Source organism: Neovison vison, chromosome 2 (assembly GCF_020171115.1).
Source record: "Neovison vison isolate M4711 chromosome 2, ASM_NN_V1, whole genome shotgun sequence".
NCBI classification, from domain to species: domain Eukaryota; kingdom Metazoa; phylum Chordata; class Mammalia; order Carnivora; family Mustelidae; genus Neogale; species Neogale vison.
Window position 1 is genome coordinate 152,431,071 of NC_058092.1, and position 16,617 is coordinate 152,447,687.

Here is a 16,617-nt window from a genome sequence, read left to right on the forward strand (position 1 = left end):
TTTACCCACGAGAATTAACCTGGGTAAATGGATTTAGTGCCGACTCCAGATAATTACAGCTTTAATAGTTTGACCCCTCAGGAGCTGAGCTTTCCCCAGTAAGTCCTGTAGTTGTTTTCTGATACAGTGGAATTTTTCATAGACTCTGTCGTCCCCTGGGGCTAGAATTTAATCGAATCCTGTTGTGACTTCACTTATGCATTTACTAGTAAAATGATTCTCTTATTACCATGTTTTGCCCACGGCTCTTGGCAAACCAAATCAAGTAACAGTGACAGGTTTGGAAAAATTGCCATTGCCAAGGCATTGAACAAGCAAGCATGTTGGTGTGAATGACAAATAAAGGACCAGTTCATTTCTAGAATGCCGTGAGTTAAAAATGCTGAGTAAATTTTTTCTAGAAGAATTAAAAGATATTTCAAAAGCGTTAAAAAAATACCTCTGGGGTACATATTTATTCCCTTTTGGATTTTTCCCCACTCACTTAAATATTTCATGGAGATTCACTTAGGGTCCAGGATATGCTAAGTGCTAGGGATAAAGGGGTGAGATAGTTTTTCAGTAATTTTTGTCTCTTTTCCATGAAAAAAAAAAAAGTGGTAATGATAAGTTCTAGGAAGGTACCAAATAAGGGATGGAAATGGATATATGGGGAGCGGGGCCATCGGGGCAGGCGCACCTCAGGAGGGAGCGCGGAGCTGAGACTGCAGCGTGTGAGGGAGCCCTGAGCTGGGACAGCTGGGCGAGGCTGAGGACCCGAAGGCCCAGCATGGCCCTGGGTGGTGGCGTCGGCCTCGTTCTCACAGTCGCTTCATGCCTCGTTCATATTTTTGTTCCGAGAGTATGAGGAGCCAGTCAAGGGTATTAAGCAGAGGAGCGACAGTTTCATATTTCCATGGGATCTGTGTCAGCGTCGCGTGGTCTGTCTCCACAGGGCGCTGGCTCTTTCACCCCTCCTGGCACATGTGCATTTATAAAAGAATGTTCGAAAGTGAGAATAAAATCCTGACCAGAGAAGGTGTCATCCATTTTTTGGAGCTGTATGAAACAAGGAGTCTTCCGTTTGCACCAGAGTTTTCTGAGGTAATGACAGCCTTTTTCTTACCCCTTGCTCCCTGTGTCAAGAGATGAGAGGTGGGGGTACCTAGGTGGCTCAGTGGGTTAAGCCTCTGCCTTCAGCTCAAGTCATGATACCAGGGTCCTGGGATCGAGCCCCACATCGGGCTCTCTGCTCAGTGGGGAGCCTGCTTTCCTCCCCCTCTCTCTCTTCCTGCCTCTCTGCCTACTTGTGATCTCTCTCGGTCAGGTAAATAAATGGAATCTTTAAAAAAACAAAACACATGATCTATATTAAAAAAAAAAAAAAAAAAGATGGGAGGTAAAGACATTTGTTGCCTCTCTACGAGGGTGCTCTCAGAGCAAGTGAGCTTTTATAGATGAGCATAATGATGCTGTTTCCCAGCGCTTTTCACTTGCTTTTTTGACCCAATACCTTGTCATATTTTTGAGGATAGAATTTTTTCCCGTTTTGTTTTCCAGACACAGGGGCTTACGTTTTCTCTTGAGTATCTCTTGTTTTTCTGTGTCACTATGCTTATTTTCCTCTGTATTTCTCCTTTGGGCTCCTTTCTCCTTGCTTGCCCTCTCTGATCTCTCTTCCTCAGTTTCCATCAGGTGGTTACTTGGTTGTGGCAGTGGAATTAAGGTCCCCTCCACAATGAGCCCTGAGTTAGCCTACAGTGGAAGAGATCAGCTTTGCTCAGAACAGCTCGTCTGCAGTCCTGTTGATATGCAGCTAAAGCAAGCCAACTTCCCAAAGTTGCAACTGTAACTGAAAGTCAATCACATTATTTTTTTGTTTTAGTTTATTATTGGACCATTAATGGATGCACTTTCGGAGAGCTCTCTGTATAGCAGGTAAGCAAACATTGTGTTATCCAGCAACCGTGTAGTAATATGTCCTCGATACAGAAATGTCACGTGTTCATGAAATGTGACCAGGCTGTTAATGCATTTGGTACACGACACGTGTACCGAACAGACATTCAGCTTTTTCTTACTATGAAGTGCCTTCTGTGTGCGTTCGTCTTCTTGCTCTCCTTCTATTGCTTGTATCACATGTTCCTTCTTTTTTTGTTCTGGTTTTCTTTCTCACCTTGAATGCTTCCACGCTTGGGGTTTATGGAAGGCATACCTCGCCAAGGTATGCCTTCCTCTTCCTCTTGCTCTGATTTGCACTCTCTTGGAAATTGTGGTGACTTTGGCTGACCAACGCTCTAAACGTTTTTTCTTTCTTTTTTTTTTTTTTTAAACTTTTTGTTTTGACTTAAAGAAAACTTGTGAGGATAATATTCCTCACATGTATTTCATCCACGTTCCCCCGATGTCACTGTGTTATCGCGTCCTTCTCTCCCCGTGGGTGGGCGTTGGTTTCCCAGCTCTGTCTGCTGAGCAGACTTACCCACCTGTGTCTTCTACAGGGTCTCTCTGTCCATCCATCCACCCCCATCCACGTGAAAACCCACAGGTTCACCTCCATGGGTCCGATTCCAGTCCAATGCTGCAGAGCTCCCATGGGGAAATGCGGTTTCCCCACTGACAGAGGCTGCTGTGATTGTAAATATGTCACTTCCTGCCCCTTCTCTGCAGGCAGTTAGACAGTGAGGATGTTTGTGCCACAGCCTCGTTTTCTGAGCCTTCTCCATGCTCTCGAATTACCCCTTCAGAATGGTCCCCTGTCTCTGAACTTCAGGGATCTTTTGGACCCTGATGAACTAAATGTATACGTGCAAGTCTTAGGTTCAGTATCTCTAAACAGACAAGCCCCCCTCCCCCCCCACTGCCAGTTCCTTTAAAACTTTTTAAATTAGTTTGTGCTAAGTTTTACTAATATTTAATCCTATATAATAAATATCAAAAGAGCATAGCAACACTTGATTCGCCAATTAGTTTTCAAATAGCTCATTACCATTGAAGAGTTCTGTGAAGCAGTTAGACAGCTGGAGAGCAGTAAAACCTACTCGGTGCCTCTCAAGGAGGCGACAGACATATTTATTATGAAATGCATTCAGTTTCCTCACACTTTAATATGTTCAATTAACAGATAATGTTCCTGGTGGAACCATATAGCAGGAGAAAACATGACTTTATAGACGTTGACAATTAAATGTTCTTGCAGAAGTCATTAATTACTCAGATATGTTTTTCTATGAATGAGATTTCTTTTATTTAATACTTAAAGATTTTAAATCGTTGGATTATGTGTTGGAAACAATAAAATACGACTGAAAATGATCACTTTTAGACTTTTTTAAGATGATGCTATTTTACCAGGATTCATAGTGTGTGTCAGGGAAAGTATCATAAAAAGGAAATCTGCATCTACTTAGTATGTTATGATATTAACTCATGTCTGTTTTCCTAGAAGATCCTGATGTTTTTGTATTCAGAAGGATCTTCAGAATTTCACTGATAAATAAAATGCAGGTTTAGAAAAAGATGATCAGGTTGTTGTTGAAAGACTTTTGAGCCATAGTTTACTTAGTTTCGGTATGCTTACTTGTAAATTTTAAATACTTTTTTTTTTCCCCTCATTTGTCTATAGGTCCCCAGGCCAGCTGATAGGAAGTGGTTCTCCACTGGGATTGAAATTACAGAAGTTTTTAGTCACTTATGTTTCTCTTCTTCCAGAAGAAATAAAGAGTATGTGTCAGTAAAAATTTTTTTAATTTATTAGCTTTAAAATTTTTAATATATTGGTGATAAGCACTATCCTATGACTATTATAATCAGTACTTCAAAATAGTTTTCTTTTTCTGGAATATACATATTTTTTTCAGATTCATACAGGTGTTCATTGTAGTTGGGTACAACTTTTGCCTTGACACATAATAATATTGCCAGTATTGGCTCGAGGAGCGTGGAAGTCATTTTAGAACATGTGCTGCTGTTGGCCATCTTTTCTAGTTTACCCTGTTCGCTTCCCTAAAACTAGTAAAACTGGTTGAAGAAAGAGCGACCTGGGTTCAGGAAAAAGTTGGAAACAGAATATCCATTGTGGCAAAACTGCCCCACTATAGACAGGAACTTGACAGGTAGAAGAAAAATACTCCTGCTTTATGCAGAGCTTTTATATTAGAAATACTCACTTCTTTGGATTGGTGATTTATCTTCCTTTCTGGTGAGTTAAGTTGGTAAGCAGAGAGCAACACCAGTGTTATTTTGTTAGTTGAGCAGCAAAAGGACTTAACTCTACTTCCTGGGTCCTTTCTTCACTTGTGGCTTTGTGGCTCATAAAGCGACACTGGGTATGAAACAGACACACATTTTCTTTTGTATTTCGTCTGCAAACAGGGTGTAACAATGACCAACAGTAATGTCTGCTCAGAAGTCAGGGATAAAAAAAAAAGCAAAAAGGTGATCTGTGTATCCCAACTTTAGGTTTCTAGAAAATTGGCTTATTCGATTACTTTTTTAAAAAAATTAGTTCGTGGAGAAGATTCTCTCAGAAGTTCTGTAGTTTGCCAGAAGACAGAAGCGTATGCAGTCTGGGAATTGCTTTGCTGACCATGTTGGCCCATCCCAGGTCAGCAGTGCAGAAAGAGGGAGGGTGCTGGGAGCGCCCCGAGTGTATGGGTGCCTGCTGTCCTTGGCCATGGCCAGCATGCAGTGGATGCTTGTAAGTATGTTGAACAAATGTGAAATGGAAGCGTGACCATCCCCATCTTCCCTGTGCCGTGAGTGAGGCGTTAGGCAAAGTGGAACTTAATTAGTCCAACAGAAGAGAAGGCAAGTACAGTGTTTACTCAGTTTTTTACTTAGTAGATTTTTCAATCAGCAGTTTCCAGTGAGTATCTTAAATGTTTTGTGCTAGGTATTTGGAAGATACAAAATATATTTTATATATAAAATACAAAGTAACTAGATAATATAAAATATTGTTTTATAACTAAATATAAAATAAAACACAAGCTCCTTTCAGGAGCTTCCAAGGATTTCTTGGGTCATTCTACAGTGATGATCAGAGGAAACAGACATTTCACTAATTATGTGACTTGAGGGTCTTTAAGAAGTTACTTACTAGCAGAGAAGGCAGAACAGAGAACCTTACCTTGGTATCTCAAGATGGAAAATTAGTGACCAGATCCAGGGTGAGTAAGAAATGGCATATGTGATCTAATGTTACTTTACGCAGATATGAGAGGCCATCTATCATCAGTAATTCTTACCCTGTTTTTTTTTAACCTCTCCCAACAGAGGACTGGTTTCTAACACTAGAAAAAATTGATCTTACACTTTAAACTTTTTCTTTTTTTCATAGCTGTGTGGTTATCAGAATCTCTGCAATATAGTAGAGTATGTATTTTATGGGGCTGAGATTGAAATAGCACTGATTTTTTTCCCCCAACAGGTTTGTTGAGCTAGAATTCACAGACCACAAAACTCGTCCTTTTAAAATGTTTCTTTCATTGGTTTTCCATGCATTCACTAAGTTCTGTGACCATTACCACTAACTCTAGAATATTTTCATCACTCCCAGAAAGGATATTTTTACCACCCATCACCGATCCCTTTCTATTCTCCTTTCCCAATAGCTTCTGTCAGCTACTAATCTCCTTCCTCTACAGATTTGCTGATTCTAGACATTTCCTGTAAGTGGAATCCTAGAATATGTGGCCTTTTAATTTATGTCTGGCTCATCAGCCGTGAACGAGTCATCCAGTAAGGACCCATGTTTCAGTATTTCATTCTTTTTTATGGCCTAGTAATACCCTACTGTACAGATATCACACATTTTATTTATCCGTTAGCCGTTGGTAGACATCTGGAAAATGCTACACTGTGAATATTCACGCACAAGTTTTTGTACGAACACGTGCTTTCTGTTCTATTGAGTGTATGCCTAGGAGGGAAGTTGTTGGCTCTGATGGTAGTTCTCGGTGTAACTCAGTGTAACTGTCTCGGTGTAACTGTTTTCTACACTGGCCATGTCGTCTTGCGTTCCACCAGCAGTGTACGAGAGTCTAGTTTCTCTTTCCATGCCAGCACTTGTTAGTGTCTGTGCTTTTGGCAAGAGCTGTCCTCATGGATGTGAAGTTCTCTCTCATTTTTTTTTTTTTTTAATTTAAATTCAGTTAGCCAGCATGAGTTCGCCTCATTAGTTTTCGGTGTAGTGTTCAGTGATTCATTAGTTGTGTGTGACACCCAGCACTCATCGCCACACCTGCCCTTCTTAATGCCCATCACCCAGATACCCCATTCCCCCACCCACCTCCCCTCCAGCAACCCAGTTTGTTTCCTAGAGCCCAGAGTCTCTCCTGGTTTGTCTCCCTCTCTGATTTCTTCCGTTTCCGATTTCCCTCCCTTCCCCAACGATCCTCTGCGCTGTTTCTTAGGTTCCACGCATGGTTTTTGATTTGCATTTCATACCTGCTGACGGTGCCCAGCAGCTTTCCATGAGATTCTTGGCGAGAGTGACATTTTAAAACCTTCTCTTTCAGGTAGTTTCCTACTAAAGTTTATTCAGAAGATGACAAGCAGACATTGGTGTGCCATTCCCATTTTGTTTCTGTCTAAGGCTTTGGCAAATGTCCCAAGATGTAAAGCCCTGGGTATAGAAGGGCTTCTTGCTCTCAGGTAATCTACTCTGTGTTCACACACGTTTGTATGTTCACATAGGGTCGTCTGTAGTAACTTTCCGTCAGTAAATTTTGTTTTCCCCTCTCCTTTAGCCTATAGTGAGTTGTTTTAGTTAATATTGGCATTGGGATGTGAGCTTGCTCTTTTGAGCTCATAATTTGGTATTGAGAAGTAAAAAGTTAACTTATATGGTTGGACTTGTTTTGTTTTATGAATTACTAATTTAAATATGTGCCACAATACATGCTATTGGATTTTGATAATTTTAAGACCCGGCCAATAAGGTTTTCTTACATTACATTGATATGCAGAAAACTAGAGATGAAAATATCAAACAGTAATAATGATTGCAAAGATTTTCAAAAAATGTAAAACTCTTACTTTAATAGTATCTTTATTTACAGTTTTTTGGAAGAGATGTATTTCATATTAAAATCGAGCTCTACCAGAGAGACCTTAAGGAAATAATAGCTTTGAAAGTGTACTGACAGTGACTCTCTACATTGGGAGTTGTAGAAACTCTAGATGAGCTTGTCAGTATTTACAAGTTACCAGAACTGTCTTTGGGAACATGGAAATGCACATTTCTGTTTTCTGACGTCAGGGACGTTCTGCAGCGCACAATGATCACCCACCAGATCCTGCTGAGAGGGGCCGCGCAGTGCTATCTTCTTCAGACAGCCATGAATTTAGTAGATGTGGTAAGTTGGTCTTTTACTCAGGATACTTCATTTTATGAGTCTTTCTCCGTGAATAAGTGTGCAAAAACGTGTCAACAGAGCAGGTCTGTGACGCTGTCACTAGAAAGCCCTGCCCGTAAAGTCGGCCTGGCGCTTGCTGGAGGCCTGGAATGTGGGTGTCAGGAGGGCCCCCCCTTTGCGGACTTGGGAGGGTGATGGACTGTGCCTGGTGCGTACAGGAACGGTGTGGTTTACCCTGACACCTGCTTTCCTTCTCGGAGTCTGGACTCTTGGAGTGTGCTCAGCAGGGGTGCCCGTAAAAACCCTCCCAGTAAGAACCCGGAGTCATGGGTCTGTAACCAGCTTCCCTGGTAGACAACAGTTCACACGTAGGGACAGCTTATTGCTGGCGGAATTAAACCTGTCTTGGGTGAGTGACTCCCCTGGGACAGGACCCTTGGAAGCTTTTGCCTGATTTCCTCTATACTTTTTCTGCACATCTTCCCAAAAATTGATCTTCAAGAAGTCTGTAGTATCTTTTGTTTTTTACAGAGCCCCTTTGCTACTATTGCTGGGAATAGGGGTCAGCAAACTTCTGTGAAGGGCCAGAAAAGTCCTTTTTAAAGTTCGTGGTATCTGTTATAATTACTTAAAAGCTGCCATGGACAGTTTATAAATAAAGTGGCTAAAATAAGTCAAAAGTTTATTTACAAAAAGAGCTGAGTGGTTTTGCTGACACCTGGCCTAGAGCAAGGTATCTTAATTCAAGATGTACAGCCTTAAGGGAATGAAAAGACTTCTGTGGTTTTCAGAAGGCTGGGGGTTGTTTTCATGGCTTTGAAAGTAAGCTTCACTTTTCGACTTAACTAACTTCTTATCGAATGTGTTTGTTTTTGCTTTTAGACTCTGACCATCTAGTCTCTAAGACAGTAATCTTTTTTTTTTTTTTTTGTAAGATTTCATTTATCTATTTGACAGAGAGATCACAAGTAGGCAGAGAGGCAGGCAGAGAGAGAGGAAGAAGCAGGCTCCCTGCTGAGCAGAGAGCCCAATTCGGGGCTCGATCCCAGAATTTCGGGATCACGAACTGAGCCAAAGGCAGAGGCCCCAACCCACTGAGCCACCCAGGTGCCCCTAAGACAGTAATCTTGATCATAAGGAACATAGACTTAGAAAATAATCTTTCACTTTATATACTAACATATTGATTGCTTGTAGTCAATATCTTTTCTAAAGGCAAATTTTTTTTAAAAAGCTTTCTTTTGATTTAACTAATAATATTCTACTTTAAGTGGTATGTTAACTTGCTTTTACAGTGATTTCATTTTATTAAAAATTTTTAAAGGAGTCATTTTTTTAAACTGCCCTGACACCGTCCCTCTCTTCCTCCCTTACAGGAGAAGGTGACCCTTTCAGATGTTTCAACTTTTCTCATGTCTCTGAGACAAGAGGAGTCCTTAGGACGAGGAACCTCATTGTGGACAGAGGTGAGATGGAAAATAATAATAATGTCTTTGAAAAGTCATAAAAAGTTGTTTTCTAACTGAACTCACTGGTCACTTATGTAAAATATAATGATGGCGTTGTTACCTACCAAGAGAGGTTTTTTTGTTTTGTTTTTTGTTTTTTTTGTTTGTTTGTTTGTTTTAAGATTTATTTGACATCGAGAGAGAGATCACAGGCAGGCAGAGAGGCAGGCACAGAGAGAGGGGGAAGCAGGCTCCCCGCTGAGCAGAGAGCCCGACATGGGGCTCGATCCCAGGACCCTGAGATCACGACCTGAGCCAAAGGCAGAGGCTTAACCCACTGAGCCACCCAGGCGCCCCCCAAGAGAGGTTTTTAAATATTGTATATTTTCTTTGAGTGAACCTAAGTGATCATGCTGCTGAGACTCTTACAGGGAGACTGGACAGTGTTTGGGATGGAGACAGAAGAGAAAGGAAGCGCTCGTGGGCAGATTGCAATTCTGGATGAGATAGATCAGGAGTGAGGAAGACATTAGACTCAAAAGCAACGACATGGACCTCCTCTTGCTGTTTTTTTTTCTGTCTGTCCATGGCACTTCATCACCCAGTTGCCCGAGTCTGACATTTTGGTAATTGCTGATTCTTCCCAACTTCCTGCATCAAACCCATCATGAAATCCTACATGTCCTTCCTCTTCTGGAGAGTGGAGACCCTGCGATGGCTCTGCAGGCCCCTGGCCTCACAGGGCTGCTCTTCTGTGTGGGGTCATCAGGGGTCTGTGTCCTCCCCTTTGGAGCTCTGGTCACGCTATTCCTGTTGGCTCTTACCCCTCGCAGAGCTGGTTGGATCCCAGTCTGTGTCCATTGCAGGTTCTGTGGTTTTTGAGGACAGGGAGCTTTTAAAAAAAATTCTATTTCTCCACTGCTTAAGAGATCACAGAGGGCATGGATGTGATTATTTCTTTTCGAAGGCAAGTCCGGGGCCGCTGCGTGGCTCAGTGGGTTGGGGCCTCTGCCTGGTCCTGGGATTGAGCCCCGAATCGGGCTTTCTGCTTGGTGGGGAGCCTGCTTCCCTCTCTCTCTCTTCCTGCCTTTCTGCCTGCCTGTGATCGCTGTCTGTCAAATAAATAAATAAAATCTTTAAAAAAACAAAACAAAGCAAAAAAACCCAGAAGGCAAGTCCTTCTGGATGCACAGAGGGAAACGAGAAATCAGCTTGAATGGTGTTAAGATAATTCAGGTGGGAAATCATATGGGCATAGAGTAGTAGGGTAATGGAGGGAATGAAGACAAAGAAAATCGGGGTCTTTAAAAATGAGAATTTTATTTTCTTAATCATAATGCATCAATTAGGTGGAGTCTGAAAAATAGAGAACCATATAAAGAAAATAAAAATCACCTGTGATGTCTACAATCAAACTAAATCCAGATTTTTTGGCTTAATTATTAAGTTTTTCAGTATACATATTCTCAGTCTTGTTTTCTCACTGTATAGGCTTACATTTAAAGTGATAGATTAACATGTATGATTTTCTAAACAAAGCAACCGTTATACTGTTCGGAATTTTATTTTTCATCTTCACATACATTTGAACATTTTAACGTGTTGCTAACTCTCCACTATGTAATATTTAAAAATTCAGTCGATGAAACATTTTAGAATTTATTTAATGAGTTCCTTTTGTTGGACATTTGTCTCAGATCTTACCATTTCATCTGGAAATACGTGCTGCTAAAAGATAAAGACTTTGAAAGGGCCTAAATAGGCTCTTATCACACCTACAAATGTTAACGATCATTTCTCAATTTCAAAATACTTGGTGTTTAACTTGCTCCAGATGTCCAGTACATCTGTTTGTTCTTTGCATTTTGTTCATATATTTGGCTTTAAATATTCAGATGAGGTCTGTCATTGCATTGATAGGTCTAGTTTGCAAATTGCGGCTAATCTGTGTGGAATTTATTCTGGTGTGTGGCACAGTCTGTGAGGTATCATTGAGAAAGTGCACGTGGCGATGTTTCAGACAATGCTTGGTCCCCACCAGTGTAAGCACACTCTGCCGTTACAGTCTTTTCCCCCTTGACCAGCCAGATGTTGTCTTACTGTTGGTCAGCAGGCAGCCCACTTAGATTTCCTAATTTGCTCTGATTTTCTCTGTTCTCTAATTCAGTAACTTGTCTTCATGTTTTTCCTTCTTTTTAACTTTCTCTTGGTATGTTTGCTTATCTCTTTATGTCTTCCTTGTTTGAAAACCATTTATTGGACACCTTATACACCACAGTCTCTGAGCTGAGTTTTGGGAATAGAAGGTCAGAGAGATAAACATGGCTGCCGTCTTCAGGAAGCTTACGTCTGGTGGTTCATAGCTGAACCCAAACTTTAATTCTTTGGTTTAAAAATAGAAGCAAATATATATATCCCTTAGTGTGGACTTGGCTGTAGAGTCTAACTTGTAGTGTAGTAGTGTTCTCATTATTGTGTAAATCTCTATATGTTGAATCATGTAAGATTATTGATATTCAGTCCCTTTTAACCCGAGGAAATGACAATTTCATCTAGCTCCAGCTAAGTAAGTTTTTAAATTAACAGACTTTATTTTTCAGAGCAGTTTTAGGTTCACAGAAAAATTGAACAGGAAATACAGAGAGTTCCCACACACCTCCTCACTGCCTCTGTTATTAAAATCTTGTACTAATGATTGAGGAGCCGATATTGATACATGATAAGTAATGTCCATAGTTTACATTCGAGTTTGTTCTTTTTGTTGTATATTCTATGGACTTTGACAAACATATAATAACATGTACTCATCATTATAATATCACACTGGTTAGTTTCACTGCCCTAAAAATCCCGTGTTCCACCATTTTGTCAGTCTCTTCTTGAATGCCACACCCGCCCCCCAACACTTGGCAACCCCTGATGGTTTCTCTGTGCCCATGGTTTTGCCTTTTCCAGGATGTGGTATAGTTGGAATCTTACACTATGAAGCATTTTTGGATTAACTTCTTTCACTAAGAAATATACATTTAAGGTTCTTCCACATTTAAGGTTCTTCCACATTTAAGGTTCTTCCATGGCTTTTCATGGCCTGAAAAAAAGCCCATGTCCTTTTATCCCTGAATAACATCCCGTTGTCTGATGTACCACTGTTTGTTCATTTACCTCCTGAAGGACATCTTGGTTGTTTTTAAATTCTTTCAATTATGAATAAGGCTGCTATAAACATGCACATGTGGATTCTTGTATGGACATAAACTTTCAACTCATTTGAATAAATACTAAGGGGCACAGTTCCTGGATTAGATATTAAGAAAATTTTCAGTTTTTTAAGGTGCTACCAAATTGTCTTCCAAAGTGGGAGGACCATTTTGCATTCCCACAGCAGTGAAGGAGCGTTCCTGTTGCCCTGTGTCCTTGTCAGCTTTTGGTGCTGTCCGTGGTGTGGACTTTAGCCATCCTGTGAGGTGTGTAGTGGTAGCTTGTTTTAATTTGCAATTCTTAGGGACCTGTGACATTGAGCATCTTTTCATATGCTGTTTGCTCTTTGTATATGTTCTTTGGTGAGGTGTCTGTTTTTATCTTTTGCCCATTTTTAAAAATCAGATTGAATGTTTTCTTAATGTTAAGTTTTAAGAGTTCTTTGTATATTTAGGAGACCAATCCTTTTCCAGATATGTGTCTTTTACAAATATTTCCCCCCAGTCTGTGGCATCTTCTCATTGTCTTGGCAGAATGCAAATAAACTTTTGAGATTTGCATTTTAATGGGAAATCAAGGGAACCTGTCTCCCAGAGACTGCGAGGTAAATGCCATTTTAAACCATAATTCTGACATGAAAACTCTTTGGAGAGAAAACATTCTGAATCCTGGGACAGATTTGATAGAAGCAGCAAGTATGAATTTGAGTTTACTTGTCAGTTGTGTTATAATAGGACGGTGCTTGTGGGAAATGCAGGATTTGTAAAACCTCATGCGTTTCATAGCAATAGTTAAGAAATGTAGTGTGGCCAGTTTGACAGAAATAACAAAGAAAAAGTCTATTCTGTCGAAAGGTCAGTCTCCTGGCTGACCTCACTGTTAGATTTTACGACTCGGTAAAGACCAACGCGGAGCAGTTTCTTTACTGTTACTGAACTACTCGTTCGTTGGCAGTGATGGGATGTCAGTTTTAGTCTTAACGGATTCGTTTGTTCGTCAGGTTTGTCTCTGGTCAAGTGATACATTATTGTCTCCTTGTATGTAATTTTGGTGAACCCCAATGCAAGGGATACTTTTTAAAAAAATTCTTACTTTTTAGAAAGACTTACTTCATAGTTAAATTCATATATTGAATTTGTAAAGTAAGAGATATGCTATAAAAAGAAAACTGAGGGGGCACCTGGATGGCTCAGTGGGTTAAAGCCTCTGCTTTCGGCTCAGGTCATGATCCCAGGGTCCTGGGATCAAGTCCCACATCGGGCTCTCTGCTCAGCAGGGAGCCTGCTTCTCTATCTCTCTCTGCCTGCTCTCTGCCTACTTGTGATCTATGTCAAATAAATAAATAAAATCTTTAAAAAAAAAAGAAAAGAAAACTATGAACATAATTCAATTTCAAAACAAAATTCACAATTGTGATCAAAGATGAATTCTGTGACTTTTAGGTTTGCTAATCTTCTAAAAAAGAACGAAGAAGGACTAGTATTCCTCTTTTAAGTTAATATGTTTTTTAAAAATGCACATGTGATAGAAAGTACACTTGTGAGGAGGGTAGAAACTTTAATTATAACTAATACAAAAACAAACATACCTTGTCTTAGTACAGGAAGCAGGAATAAATTTCAATTTTATTTTAATTTACGGTTGTAATTTGGTTTACATAATGTGTCATTTTTCACAGAGATGTTCTTTAGAAAATCTTACCAAAATGTACACTATATATTAGGTATTTTAAAAATTCTTGCCTGTAAATGAAGTTTATATATTCATGTTTAGATACGCACACATGTATATATATGGATACACATTTTTTTTCTGTCTGCACTCTGTAGAATTCAGTCGTGACTAAATGTTCTATTACTTTGTTGTGTTGAGCTTTTTTTTTTTTAAGATTTTATTTATTTGAGGGGGCGGGGCATGAGCAGGGCGAGGGACAGAGGGAAAAGCACACTTCTCGCTGAGCAGGAAGCCTGACCAGGGACTCTACCCCAGGACCCTGAGACCATGACCTGAGCTGAAGTCAGATCCTTATGTGACTGAGCCCCGCAGGTGGCCCTGTTGTGTTCACATATTTAAATTTAGTTTATCATGGAGGAAAGAAACTTGGCTTAGGGAAATCAGAAACCTTTTGCTCAGTTAGGTTCTTAAAATAAAGTAATGACTCTTTTCTTTCCTAGCTCTGTGATTGGCTGCGTGTTAATGAAAGCTGTTTTGGGCGAGCCTTAGCCTGTAGTCCCACTGGACTTCCCGAGACACCATCTTTAAATGCTTATGTGAAGAACCTAGTTCAAGAGTATATTACGTCACCTGCTGGGGAAAGTAAGTCTGAAGTCATTTATATGATTCACATCACCAAATTACTTCCAAAGAACTTTTAACTAGTTTTTCCAATCCAGATATAAGCTTAACCAAACATGTGCCGACTTACTGATCCCAAACTCGTACTTTCAGCCAAATAATGTAAAGAAAAGGAATGTAAAAACACGTTTCCTAACTTGTACTTTATCTGGTCTAGGACTTGAGATTTTAAACTACTTCTGTATGTTTTAAGAAACTAGTAAGTTGCCAGAATAGGAATTGGACAGAGACAAACTGATTCTATGATTATTGAATCTTCACGGGCTAGATACCGCCGATGTGTTCTTAAAGCCTCTGTAAGTGGAAGTATTTGTAGATAAATTACTGCATCTTTTGTGTGTTTGTTTTCAGAACATCACAGTAGTATGAACTCATGTGAAAAGTAGTTTTAGAGAAAAATTACATTTGAAAGGATGGTTTTTTTTCTTTTTACCAGATACTCAGTCAAGATCCATTTTCCAGCTTCTTTAGGGAAATGGGTAAGACCACACCGAGGGAAGAACTATTAGCAGATTCATTAATTAGGGTTCTTTTTACATTTCTAATGCTTCTTCTTCATTAAAGCCCTTAGTTGATAATTTCCATCTTTGAATTTAACATGTCTTAAATTTCCCAGCTTTGTCTCAGACTGAATAATTTTCATGTACTGATTTCTCTAACCTGATCCTAGAATAGGCTTTAAATGATCAGATAATTATTCTTCTGAAATACATGAGTTTATCTGTTTTTCCTTCTTAGAACATTTCTCTTTCTTGTTTTATTCCCCCTTAATAAATTCTCTGTGCTGTTACTTGGGAGGATTCTTTTGTTAGGCCTATAAAAGTAAATAAATTTTCATCTCTACTAGACTAAATATAAAGTCCCTAAAATGTCTTCAGAGCTTGTTTTGTAATTTAGAGTATATCAGCATCAGAGCTGAGTAAATATTCAAAATCATATGAAACAATATTTTTAGAATTTTTCTGTAATATTTCTAGGGCTTAAAGTACACGGTTTAATAGGCTATTCTAAATTTTTAAAAAAATTAAAACTTGATTTTAGGTGCAAAAGAGGTGTTTGTGTGTGTTTTAAAATTTTTGTTTGACTTTTAATGCTCTTGGCCGAGTGCCTTTATAAAGTTTAATTACCAATTACTGGGGCAGTTTTCAGAGCAAGTTAATAAGTTCCAAAGCAAACAAAATTCAGCTTGAGTTTCTGAACATAAAAGTACTATTCAGTTTTGTTTTTATATAGGAACTTAGTGGCCAAAACACTATTTTCAATCAGCTTCTACATCTAAAGTAGCTTTTTCTCTGGGTTTTGACATAGTTGGTGCAGATAGATTTTGCACTGTCGATTCCGCAGACATATATCGAGTATTTTCTAAGAGCTGGGCACGGAGTCACAGAGATAAAAACTGTATCCCCTGCCCTCAGAGAGAGCGTCGTCTAGCAAGGAGGTTGATGGGTAAGCAGATAATCTTAGCACAGTGCCTCAAAAGATGTAATAAGCACCAGGCTGGGGAACCTCTGTAAGCAGTGCCTGCTTGACATGGGTAGACCAGCAGAAGTAGAGGGAGGTCACCCGATGGGTGACATCTGACCACTGGGCAGAAATGAAGGTGAAAAGCAGGAAGGAGTGTCCCACAAGGCTTGCATGAACTTGCATCCAGGGAGCTGAAAGTAGGGAGGCGTCTGTCTGTGTATTTATGTATCTGTCCTCTGTCTGTTGCATGGAGCCCAAGAAGGAATGGTAGGTGGAAAGGGGGATATGGGGCACATACACACACATAAATGTGCATACACACAACCTGTTGGACACCTGGTACCCAAGACAACAGAACAAAGGAATAGCAGCAAAACCCACAACACAACCAGCATCACCTGTGAACAAACAGATGCCGAAGACCTTTCGGGGCAGGCTTTCTGAAAGTGAAACATAGTTTGGAAGTAGCCCTGAAGGCTGGTCAGACCTTGGACGTGCTAAGATTAACCAGAGAGGGAAATACATTTGAAGAAATGTATACTTAAATCAAGCGGTCCCATGGAAAGGACATTTGTAGTTAAATGATATGCCTACTTAAAATGTAACCAAGAGGGCGCCTGGGTGGCGCAGTGGGTTAAAGCCTCTGCCTTTGGCTCAGGTCATGATCTCAGGGTCCTGGGATTAAGCCCCTCATCAGGCTCTCTGTTCAGCAGGGGGCCTGCTTCCTCCTCTCTCTCTGCCTATTTGTGATCTCTCTCTGTGTGTCAAATGAATAAAAAAATCTTTAGATTTCTTGGTTACATTTTTTTTTT

General features: G+C 40.0%; 1 protein-coding gene across 1 annotated transcript in view; it reads left to right on the top strand.

The window, feature by feature from the left end:
- The window catches only part of TARBP1 (TAR (HIV-1) RNA binding protein 1), an 83,683-nt gene that overhangs the window by 9,045 nt on the left and 58,021 nt on the right, over positions 1-16,617 (top strand). Inside the window, exons 4-10 of the mRNA XM_044239341.1 lie at positions 935-1,083; positions 1,865-1,917; positions 3,605-3,702; positions 6,501-6,636; positions 7,244-7,340; positions 8,717-8,806; positions 14,161-14,302. Coding sequence (XP_044095276.1) covers positions 935-1,083; positions 1,865-1,917; positions 3,605-3,702; positions 6,501-6,636; positions 7,244-7,340; positions 8,717-8,806; positions 14,161-14,302 — 765 coding nt within the window. The remainder of the gene's footprint in view (positions 1-934; positions 1,084-1,864; positions 1,918-3,604; positions 3,703-6,500; positions 6,637-7,243; positions 7,341-8,716; positions 8,807-14,160; positions 14,303-16,617) is intronic.